This window comes from Sander vitreus, chromosome 23 (genome assembly GCF_031162955.1).
Source record: "Sander vitreus isolate 19-12246 chromosome 23, sanVit1, whole genome shotgun sequence".
Lineage (NCBI taxonomy): Eukaryota > Metazoa > Chordata > Actinopteri > Perciformes > Percidae > Sander > Sander vitreus.
In genome coordinates, this window is record NC_135877.1 from 12,351,312 (window position 1) to 12,363,348 (window position 12,037).

A 12,037-nucleotide genomic window follows, 5' to 3' on the forward strand; every position below is an offset into this window, starting at 1 on the left:
GTACACAGCCCATATTTACGTTGTGTTTTCTGTGTTGTTTTTTGCAGATTCTACAGATATTCAGTTAACTGTCACACAAAAAATGCAAATCTCACAAATTCAGAAGCTGGAAGTAGAGAATATGTGGCATCTCTGCTTGAGAAAGGACGAAATAGTCGGCTAATTGTTTCAGTTCTACATTTAACCATAGCATTTTAAAGGAACTATAATAAAAAAAAATATATATATATATATAATGGTAATCCAGAAATACTTATAGATTATACTTACAGATCTGCATGTTTCTTGTGTTAGGGACAATTTTAGATGTTTTTGTCTTTTTTTGTGAACAATTGCTACATATTTAAGGTGTTTATTGCCTGTATATTTCACTTCAGAATTAAGATGACCTGCCCTGTTCATGCCATTGAGCCCTTTGCAATCTTAACCTGAGAACCCTGCAGTTAGATTTTCTAGGAATTTTACACTTTTTTTGGGAGAAAGAAAATTGCTGGATCAGCGTGCCCCAAATACTGACTCTGACTCCCTTTCCGACATACCCCAAGACATGGAAGATTTCTGTTTTCTAATGCTGCGTTTGCAAAAGGTGCTTAAATGTTTTCATTTTCTTTTCCCTTCAGAATAAAGAAGCAGACCAGCAGCAGAAGAAGTCCGAACCCAGTCCGAACAAGCAGACCAGTCCCTCAGAGCAGAAAGACCAAGATCTACAAAGTCGAAAACAGCAGACTCAGGTCTCAAATCTAGATCTCAATGAGAACTATAACAACAAATCAACATCGTCAAAATCCGAATCGGGCCAAAGCCAGACTCAGACTCCCTCCTCGCCCCTCTCGCCAGCTGTTGAATGTTCTGGCGCCCCTCGAATCGAGAGGAAGCTGAGCATTGAGATTAAAAAGGTGCCGTTACAGGAAGGACCTCGTAGTTTTGACACTTCCTCCTCCATGGGAGTAGCAGGTGGACTAGGCAGCAGTTCAGCCAATAGCGCAGGAGTGCTGCAAAGAACCCACGCGTTCAAAGCCCGTTCTGGCCAGTCACTGCTGACGTCTAGCTCCTCGCTGTCAGAGGACTCGGGCACAGAGGGAGGGGCGGGGGGATGTGGGGAGAGTCATGCAGACGGAGGCGGCCTAGCCAGACCAAACCACCTCCCCGTGAAGAACCAGAAGGGGGAGACACATGGAGGGGAGAAAGTGGAGGTGAAGCCCGGCCATGCATTGTGGGCTCAGGCCCGCAACAGCCCTGACAAACAGATCCCCAAAACCTCCTCTTCGTCTTCTTCCTCAGACCGCGTGGCTCCATCCTCATCCTCCTCCTCCTCCCACCTCTCCTCCTCCTCTTCCTCCTCCTCCTCTACTCCCGTTAGGACTGCCCTGAGCTTCACCAACCCCCTGCACTCCGATAACTCGGACGAGGAGGGGGATGTAGAGATGTCCGGGGGAAAGGATGGCTTTCGTACTAATGTATCCACGGCGACGGCCATGGTTACTGCATCCCCTCACCACGGAGACCAGCAGCCGGTCCGGAAGGTGTTGCCCATGTCAATCGCAGGGCAGAGCACTCCGTCGCCCTGTGCAACCACAGCAAGTATGTCAGTCTGCTGCTTTAATGTAATGAGTGAATCTGATTCCTTTAACTAACTGGCTGCTTTCCCGACGATCAAATAACAACTTTATAGGAAGTCAGATAAGTAGACATCTGGATTAACTGAATAAATCCGATTCAGAACATCTGTTTGATGGTTCATTAAAACACTAAACTGACTCCACTAAACACTGAAGGTGATTTCAGCTCAGCTCAGATGAGTCTAGTTGGGTTCTACTTACTAAAACTCTTGTCAAAGCACTGAGAGTAACTCCCAAGAGTACCAACCACACACACACACACACACACACACACACACACACACACATACATACATACGCTCAGAGAAACCACACGGTAGAGTCATTTTCTGGCTCAGTAAGGAGACAGAGGTCTCAGACAGACCACATGCTAATGATAACTTGTATCCTTCGACACACACACACACACACACACACACACACACACACAGAGGCAGAGAGACCAGGAAGAAAGGAATAACAAGGAAAGAGTGAGTGAGACGGAGAAACCGAGTGAGATAGTTCCATTGAGTCTCATTTCAAGCATGGCTGTATGACTAATTGGTTTGTGAGGAATGCTGCAAATATTAACAGGCAAACATCTGTCAAAACAACTCCTCTTTTCTCTTTCAGCTTGTGTGTATTTGTCTGAGCGAGTGGATTTGTCAACCAAAGAAAGATCGAAAGAAATCCTTGTTTTTGTGTGTTTTTGTTGCAGTGCAGTTGTTTGTTTGTGTGTGTGTGCATGTTGGATGGTGAAGGATCAACACTGCATGATAAATACACATTGGCCAACTCTGTGCACGTTGGGTTGAACAGAGCAGTCTCACGCTTTTTTTTTCATCGGTATGGCCTCATTGTCGTGATCGCAACTAAGATGTGGTTTTAATCTTCTGGGGTGTAAAAGAGTGAGATCGCTGCTTCTCCTTTTTGTTGATTTCAAAATCTTTTGAGATATTGAAATCTGATTCTTGCTGTGATTATGAGCTGACATGGAATGGTTTGAAATCGACTGGCTTGGAACGGTTTTGATCTTGAATGGGTTCAAAGCTTGATGAAATAAGACTGAACTGCATTTTTAAATATTTGGATTTAACAGTGAGGGTGCATGATGTGAATCAATTTGTCAGCAGTAAAATTGCTTCAAATAAAAACTAGAATACGTGTTCAAATAAATAGAGTCCCTTGGAACTGGAAGATAAAGAATGGGTTTAGTGTACAGTATAGTGTGTGTATATAACACAGAGTTTATTGCTGCCTTCCAGTTTTATAAATCTGATATATCAGCCGATAGTAATTTTATTTTTAAACATTACCACATAACATATAATTGCGATCCCTTGATTTTTTTTTAATATATTTTTTTTATGTCAAAGATGACCTGTGTAAAAAAGTTATCCATCGAGCTCTAATTAGTTTTATGACAACCTTTAGTCAATGACAGGAAATAATTACGTTCCCTTAGTTCCTAATGTTTTTTTTTTTTTTTAGTGTTCAGCAACTGCAGTTCACCTGACTTCAATCCCATCTGATCTGTCCTGGTAATGGAACCGCCCAAGATGCTGCTCCACATGAAAACCCAACACAAAGAATGATGCACTGCTGTTCACTGTGCGAAAAGAAAAATGATTTTAAGAATAATTTGGAAGCATGCTTAGAATTGGAGATATATACTACAGAGAAAGTTGCCTGTTTGAGGCTTTTATAAGTAGGGATGTTGAAGACAGGAGCTGACAGTTGCACACCCATAAAAGATGCAATGTTTTTTTTAATTTGAAATTCTAGGGGTCAACATTTTGCCACATCCTGCTTGTTTCAGGAACCAAAAGGAAAGTACTTTGTTAAAAGTTAGTGACAACGACATTGTAATCCTTCCTCATTTGTACTAGAGAGTAGGGCTGCACCATTAATTGCACATTTTACCTCTAACGATTAATGAACGATAATTTAAAAAAAATGTTGCGATTCGTTTTTTTTTTCTTTCTTTTCTCATAGTTCGTTGGCAAGGTTAGTACTGTAAATAGGCTCAAATATTGAAGGGAGTTATTTTTTTTCTAATTCAAAAGTGCTTATTTTTGTTATTTCGAAAATAATTGAAGGGAACACACACAAAGCAGGAACTATTTATGGCTATTTATTGAAAATTGAAATGAAAGCAGACATTGCTTGAAATGAAAATGTCTTGGAGAAAAAAGTCACATTTTAGTTTTTATAAAAATTATCACGAAATGATCGTCATGGAAAAATAGAAAAAAATACGTCTATAACAGCTTCACAATTTCGATGTCCATACATTTCGATTAATCGTCCAGCCCTACTAGAGAGCCACAAGAAACTTTTGTATTAAGGAAAAACACTGAGAAAGTTACATGTTTCTGTTAAACAATGTCTGGCATCATGCACCCCTGAAGTATTTCCAATATTTCAAATAAATGCAGAAATGTTGGCCTTCCAGTCCTGAAGTGGACTAGTTTGTGTTTTGGTCTGCTTGGCTTTCTGGCACATACTTTATTTGGGCTGCGGGAAGCGCTTTGGAATCGGTTATGAAACGCTGATGGCTGCTGTTTGATTGGTTGCAAGAATCTAACGACTGCTTGTTGACGAGTTGCGTTGAGCAACTTGCTGCTTTGTGGTTGGTCAAGAGAACGTTGGCGGGCTGCTTGTTTACAATGCTTTAACAGTCAGTGGCAAACTAATGAGACAGAATTATATAGAAATATAAAACCGTTAAAAAAAAAGTAGAAAACCAATGGATGCAAGGTTTGAGTGAAATATGTAAAACATTACAAAAAAACCTAAGCTAGAAGGTTACAATGGGGATGAATTAAAGGTACACTGTGTAGTATTTTATTAGCTAAAATCAATGTCTTCATTCATAAATATGTCCTCATTGGTGTAAAATTACCTCTGCCAATGATCTGACTTTATCCTCGTAAGCGAAGAATTTCTGATCTGTATTTACAGTGGACGGGCAAGTCCAAGGAGGCGTCCATGTCGTTCCGCCATTTTGAAAAACTATAATCGCTGAGAGGGACATAAAGCACTAGCCTACCTGTCTAGCTGATCCACAACTTGTTTTCGTTCAGAGCCGGCGTCACGTGACTGAAACCAGCTGAAACGGAGAAGGAGATCAGTGAGAGGCGCTTGTCACTGCCCCGTCAAACTTGAAAGCCTGCACTGCACTTCAGTTCATAATGGAGGATCATACTCACGCCGAGCCACAGGAGAAGGAATCCTCGTCGCCAAAAAAGCGAAAACTGGGAGACATGTTGTCATCGCTTCTTGGTACATAACGGCTACCGTAGTTGCAACACGCATTTCAAAAAGCGAGGCGCTAGAGAGCACTATTCATTTGAATGGAAAATACAATTTCACCGCCAGATGGGAGAAATTCCTACACAGTGTACCTTTTTAAGTTCTCCCTCTCCTGTCTGAAAATGTAATCAAAATAAGAATACAAAATAAATAAAACGATAAAATAGACAAAATGTTCTAAAAAGTGCCTATCAAAAGCAATGCTTTGCTATAAGTGTAATTTACGTTTTGATCAGAATATTAATATTAGTAGCTGAAGACCTAAACTTGCTAGTGATTCAACTGTTAATTCAGTTTGTCTTTATTGAAACACAACCAACATTGCAACAAAAGCAGGTGCACTCTACATTTCCTGAGTCTCCTCTCTCCGTTGGTAGCAGCAGCACTGACTACAAGTGACTACCAGCCTTAAAACATGTCTTCGTCTTTACAGCTGGAGTTTGTGTTTGCCATGTTAACTGCACTTCAGTTAGATCAGGAACAGCAACGTAATGTGGCTCTCGCCCTCATCGCTTAGTGACATTAAGCTGCTGTACAAACACCTTGTGTTTTCCTGAAAATGGTGCCGTGCTAGATTAACTTAGCTAGTTGTACCTAATAAATTGGCAGCTGCATGTGCTTCCTGTTTACTTAAATCGTACAGTAAGATATGACCATCACAGCGTGAATGGCTGAAATAAAAGAAGCGTTACTTTATGGTCAATAGATTGTCTCTGCCAAGAAATGAGGCTAACGACATTACACTTAAAGGCAAAAAACTCTTCAAAGGCAACACCTCGACCCTCAGAGTTCATTCCAGCTGTCTTGCTGCCTTTCCCTCCAGATGAATGGGAGAAAATGTAATTAAGGGGTCAGGCTTCCTTAAGAGACCAGCCAGTAAGAGACGGACACACTCATAGTCATTAATACGATCTTTAAAGTCCAAAAAAAAAGCCCAAAGGCACTTACCATCTCCAACAGAAAACACTGTTCACAAACTGCTCCAAACAGCTCTGTTGTAGTCCAGCCTTTACTTCCGTAAATCCGTTTACTTTAGTTATTAACCAGTAAAAGGCCCAGAAATTAAATGTGAATTATTATTTATCATTACATATACAGATTTCCTTTAACAGTGGTTACATGTTGAGGTTACCGCTACAATTTGTAGCATTCAGCATTGATACAGTTGTCAGTATTCAGCTTTTGCTCCAAATCCATTTGTGTCTGGTACAGATACAATGACTGATACTTTAGGTTACATGTGGTCCCTCACAATCTATTTTTTATTTATATACACACTACTCACAAAAAGTTAGGGATATCTGGCTTTCGGGTGAAATTTATGGAAAATGTAAAAAGTTCACACTACAGTGGTATTATATCATGAAAGTAGGGCATTTAAGTAGAAGCATGCAGTAATGATTTCCTCATCTCAAAAAATGTATTGGGGAAAAAAAAATGTCAATGTCTCAATAACTTGTCATGTGCCCTTGAGCATCAATTACAGCTTGACAACAACGTCTCATGCTGTCCACAAGTCGAGTTATTGTCTGCTGAGGCATGGCATCCCACTCTTCTTGAAGGGCGGCCCTCAGGTCATTGAGGTTCTGGGGTACAGAGTTACGGGCCTCAACACGGCGACTCAGCTGATCCCATAGGTTTTCTATGGGATTCAGGTCTGGAGAAAGTGCGGGCCACCCCATTTGAGGTATCCCGGTCTCCAGCAGCCGTTCCTTAATGATGCGACCTCGATGAGCTGGAGCATTGTCGTCCATGAAGATGAAATTAGGCCTTTGTTGTTCATACAGGGGCACAATGACTGGATTAATAATGTTATTCAGGTAGTATGGGCTTGTCAATGTACCATTCAGAAAGTGTAGGGCAGCTCTGTATTGACTAGGCACAGCTGCCCACACTGTAACACCACCACCACCACCACCAAAGGATCGTCTGGTGACAACAGTGGCTGATGCATAGCACTCTCCTTGACGTCTCCAACATCGTTGGCGGCCATCATTTCTGCTCAACGTGAATCGACTTTCATCAGAAAACAGCACGGTGGCCCACTGGTCCCTCATCCAGCGAGACGATGACGCCTGTGCCTGGTGGTGTGGTCAGGTACCCTTGCAGGTCGTCTAGCACGCAGACCACGCTGATGTAAACGGTTTCGAATGGTCTGACGTGACACTTGGGTGCCTCTCACCTCCCTTAACTGTGCCTGGAGTTGAGTGGCATTCATCATCCGGTTCCGCAGGGCACTGTTCACAATGAAGTGGTCATCAGTGTGGGATGTGGCCAATGGGCGTCCACTTCTATGCCTTTCTGTGACTCTTCCAGTCTCTCTGAATCTCTGTTGCAACCTGCTGATGACTCTGTGACACTCTAAGCTCAGTGGCCACTTCCCTCTAAGAACATCCTGTTTGAAGCCTCGCAATGGCGAGGTACTGTTGATGAATTGTTAGGTGTCGTCTTGGTCTCATGATGTCAAAATGTGAACAGCATGATGAGGAGGACTGTTTAAATAGCAATTCTAATTGAAACAGGAAATGTATTGGTCGATTCATGGATCAAACACCTGTTGAATGAATTTCACCGTTAAGCTCCTTGTTAGAGAACAGCAAGTTGTGCAGAAAGTACTGAAACATTGAACTGTTACAAGTTATAGTGGATTTTAGGTTCATCCTGAAATTTATCCCAAAAGACAAAAATCCCTGACTTTTTGTGAGTAGTGTAATTATATATATATATATATATATATATATATATATATATATATATATATATATATATATATGCCTCACAATCAATGATAAAAATGCAAAATGTAGATTTTCATGCTTTAACATATGCGTGCATATTTTTAAAATTCTAATTCAAACAATTCAGTTACAGTTCTTGACAAAGCAGTAATACTGATGAACCTTTTTATATTGAGAACATTGTTAATGAATAAAAAACAAAAAAACAGGACATGTTTGTACTATTTAACAAGAAAATGTAATTTAAGTGCTTTTCAAACTGCAATAGTAGATTGAACTTTTTTTGTTAAACATCACAAAATTGCAATGGAAAACATAACGATAACATTAGTTTTGTCTGTACGTGTGTGTCATTTACCAAATACCACAAATAACAACAATAACGGTAATAATAAGAACAATACAAACTGCCTAACAACAAAGAATGCAACATTGGATACATCCTAATTTTAAAGTCATTTAAAATAACAGTATGTTGTAGTCGTGACATAATGGTCAAATATCTGTCCAATACAGTCAAATATCTGTCCATATTGCCTACCTATGTTGTTTTAAATTAGCCTTGCAAGGTGGCTAAACAGATTGACCTTTTTGTCATAAAGCAGTTTTATATCACTTTGCGTTTCTCATGTAGCGCTATCATTAGAGAAGGAATCAAGGGAAAAAACGCTTATGAGTTTCAGCACTTGACTTTTTCTTTGCATCGTTTTACATTTGACTGCCGATCTCTTGTGTTTCTTCTCGGGCCAGTAATTAACGTTGCTTCTCATTTGACCTCTGACCTTTTTAACCCAGACTGCTGGGACAGCGATGACTCCCCTCCCCCCCTCCCTGCAAGAACCCCCGAGTCCTTCCTACTGGCCACAGGTGCGTTTGCATTGGTCAAGATTCACAGGTGTGTTTCCAGGGCAGTGGACTCACTGGGTCACCTCCTGGATCTGGTGGTTTTATGGGTTGTTCAATGGATCAATGAATATGAGACTTTTTGAATTTTAAAAACTAAATGTTTAGCAGTGTGAAACCATCAGCAGTAGTTGTTTTATACAGTCGGTATGCGATCTGAAAAAGGAATATGATTTCTGTTACTATTTTTATCTGCTCCTCTTATCTGGTACAGTGTATTCCAGGTAGGGCCTCGTCAAACAAACAGATGGACACACACATTGCAGGTATCAGGCCTGTGTCCCCTCTCTCACAGGACGCTCTCGTAAATAACTTGGCCATCATGTTGCCTTCTGCTGTTTGTTTTTTCCTGTGTAGTGCTCCGAGTATTAAAATAGTCAACCACATGAGAGCACATGAGATGAGAAGGAGTGAAAAACATTTTCACTGTTGTGTCACAGGGAGCATTTCTTTAGCGAGAGGCTTCATCAGTTTTAGAACACTAGGGGGCATCATTGGCAGTATTTCAGACCTGCAGTGTTTTTGTGAAGACCATTTATAAAAGAGACTATGATCTGTCACATGCTGTGTCCCACTCCATACTACATACATTACATTGACAGAATAGTATACTCAAAATGGTTAGAATGTATACAAAGAGAGTGTTCTATTGATGGACACTATTCTCCCACAATGCAATGCACATAGGAAAGTGAGAAGTGAGTGAAACGGCTCCAGAAACATTTCGCTGTCTTGTCATTGGCAGTGACATCCAGCGTTGCATGAATTGCAACATTTCCTGTTAGTATAAAACAGTGAACTATGTTGGTTTCTTGTGCACACACTGAAAAGCCAGTATACTAGAAAGATCAGTAAGTACTACATGGTGTATGCAGTTGGTGTGTAGTATGGAGTTGGGGCACATGGTAAAGCGACACAGTAGTAAGTTAGAATAGTGTCTTGAGGCTCTCGTGTAATTTCTTAATCTGTCTCCTCATTGTCATCATCTGCTGTTTATGATCAAAGAAGGATCCTAGCTCCTCTCACTTGTGTGCACTGGCACAATCTGAACACAGGTGAGCATAAGTCCTTAGTGTGGAGGTTTCTCTCCCCACTGTGAGGCTGAAGTATGGAGGAAAGGGTGGTTTAATTAATGGAGAAGAGAGTTTGAAAGGCATGAATGTGTGGGAATGTGTGTCAATTAGTGCTCAATGTCCGTACATGTCATACGTTGTCGTTCATTTGTCATCAGTTCTTTCTTTAAGCTCACTCTTCCTGTTGCTCTCTCTGTCAGACCCCGTGGAAGTAAAAACATCGGCCTTGGCTGAATGGAGTGGAAATAAAGGTATGAAGAGTGAAGACACACATCTGTTTCTGTCTGTGTGCTGCCCTGTGCAGCGGAGTCTCTGCGTGTTTGTCCTTGTGTTGTTTGTGTGTATTCACAGAGCAGAGCAGGAGACCGTGTTTTACAAATTAGCCTGTGCACGATAAGACTGACAGCATTTGTCAAAAGAGCAGCTGTAAGAGCGAGAGAGTGAGTAATAATGAGACAGAAAGAGATACGGAAACACAGAGAAAATGGGGAAAGATAAAACATGTTTATCGAGAGGTGAAATGAAAAATGTGTGTATGCTTGTGAGGATTGTGTGGTGATGGCAACTGCCAATTTAGTGCTTCAGTAGTTTCAGTGCGTGTATGTATGTGACAAAGACAGAATAATCAAAAGGGAATAACTATTTGACTTGAAGTCTGCAATGATTTGATGAATACAACTCAATGTTAACATTTTCATAAAGAACAAAAAGGCTGTGGTTGCATTTCAGTTCCTGCTGACAGCCAGCCTTTAAATGTTAAATGTCATGAACTAAGTTTCTTGGCAGAACAAATGTTTTTTTATCAGTGTGTAAAACTTAACATAGTAACGTATACAGTATATTCCTTGTGTGTGTGTGTGTGTGTGTTAAATTAAATATGTTTAGTGTTTAAATGTCTTACATCATCTATTATACAACACCTCCTGAGCACTTAACGCTGCTGATATTCACACAATGCTTCCACCCCATTAATCTGTGTGTGTGTGTGTTTGTGTGTAGATGTGTCAGAGTGTGTTAAGAAGACATCACCAGCTGACCCTGCATCTGCTGGCACCACGGCAACAGACAGCAAGGCAGACCTGGGTGGGTAAGTCCGCTGTCTCACCTCTTTTACATGTTTTGTCAGTGCATTTGGTTTTTTTTCTTCTCTCTGTGACTGCACGCTGTCGTTTGTCAAGTTTCTACTAGTCGTACACAAATATTATTTGCGAGTAATGATTTTTGTAGTCTCTGCGCAGAAACCCTTTGTTGGCAAACATGGTTATTATGAATGTCATCTTATTTGTGATGTGTGGCATTGCTTTTCTGATCGGAAACGTAGCTTTGGGCTGCATGTGCAGAGAATGTTTGATGGTTTTGAGACCAGGGCATATTCTCACTCCGAGGGAAAAGACAGTTTCTGGATGCGTTTTATTCAGTTTAAAGCAAAACAAAACACGGCTAAGAACTTTCATCTTCCGTCAGGGTTCGGTAACCGCTGCATTCAGCCCAAAGGCCCTCGGGAACCCCCCCTGGAGTGGACATGATGGGATCATCCATCTGCCCGTCCACCAACAGTGTCCTCCCTTTGTCAGGAGATGGACTCTACCGATCTCCCCTGGCTGGTCCAAAAACCTAGTTGATAGATGCTCCACAGACAGAGAGCACAGTGTTACATAGAACCACCTTCTGTGTAACGCTGTGCAACACCTCCTCCTCAGTCCTTCCGTCAAAGTGCCACTGTGCAAAGCAGAAGAACACTTACTGGTCAGCTGTCCACGTTTCCCTTTTCAGCTTGCTCACTTCTCTAGACTCTGACCTGGGATCAGTCTGATTATTTTACCTGTTAATGGTTAAAGAATAATTCCTGTTTTTGGTGACTTGAGAGTAGATTTAAAAAGGGATGTAGATGTAACCCTTACGTGTTAAAAATACATTTACTTTCATGCCAAATGAGAAGAAAAAAAAATCATAAATCAGGAATTATCTTTAATCAGAAAAGCTACTGTGGGAAGCTAATTCCTGAGGTTTAACTGAGTTCCCAGACAGTGTCTGCTTCCTTCTGCTGAATGAACAACAAGCTTCAAAGCAAACCTAGATAATCAGTTACTCATGATGCAACCTCTTCTGTTGGGTATGTACAGGTTGCCAGGGTTCTCTCTCTCTCTCTCTATCGCTCTCGCTCGCTCTCTCGCTCGCTCTCTCGCTCGCTCTCACTCTCGCTCTCTCACTCTCGCTCTCTCTCTCTCTCTCTCTCTCTCTCTCTCTCTCTCTCTCTCTCTCTCTCTCTCTCTGTGCTGGTGCTACATTACAAAGGATCAGCAAAGAAACCGAAGCACTCGAGCTGACTGTTACCAACCATGACCTGTTTCTCACCTGCGTCGTGGTTTCTTGTAGGATTTATTCCTGTTTTAGCTACAGTAATTTAAGC

At 41.3% G+C, this 12,037-nt stretch overlaps 1 protein-coding gene across 4 annotated transcripts in view; it reads left to right on the forward strand.

Annotated features, from left to right (window-relative positions):
* ptpn12 (protein tyrosine phosphatase non-receptor type 12) overlaps positions 1-11,506 on the forward strand; it is a 46,181-nt gene extending 34,675 nt beyond the window's left edge. The window contains exons 14-18 of one of the 4 annotated variants that reach the window (XM_078281344.1): positions 621-1,581; positions 8,447-8,518; positions 9,828-9,878; positions 10,627-10,714; positions 11,092-11,506. In XM_078281344.1, the coding sequence (XP_078137470.1) occupies positions 621-1,581; positions 8,447-8,518; positions 9,828-9,878; positions 10,627-10,714; positions 11,092-11,101 (1,182 nt within the window). In that variant the 3' untranslated portion in view covers positions 11,102-11,506. The remainder of the gene's footprint in view (positions 1-620; positions 1,582-8,446; positions 8,519-9,827; positions 9,879-10,626; positions 10,715-11,091) is intronic. The other 3 variants (XM_078281343.1, XM_078281345.1, XM_078281346.1) reach the window with 3 other exon arrangements.
* Positions 11,507-12,037: the final 531 nt, after the last annotated feature.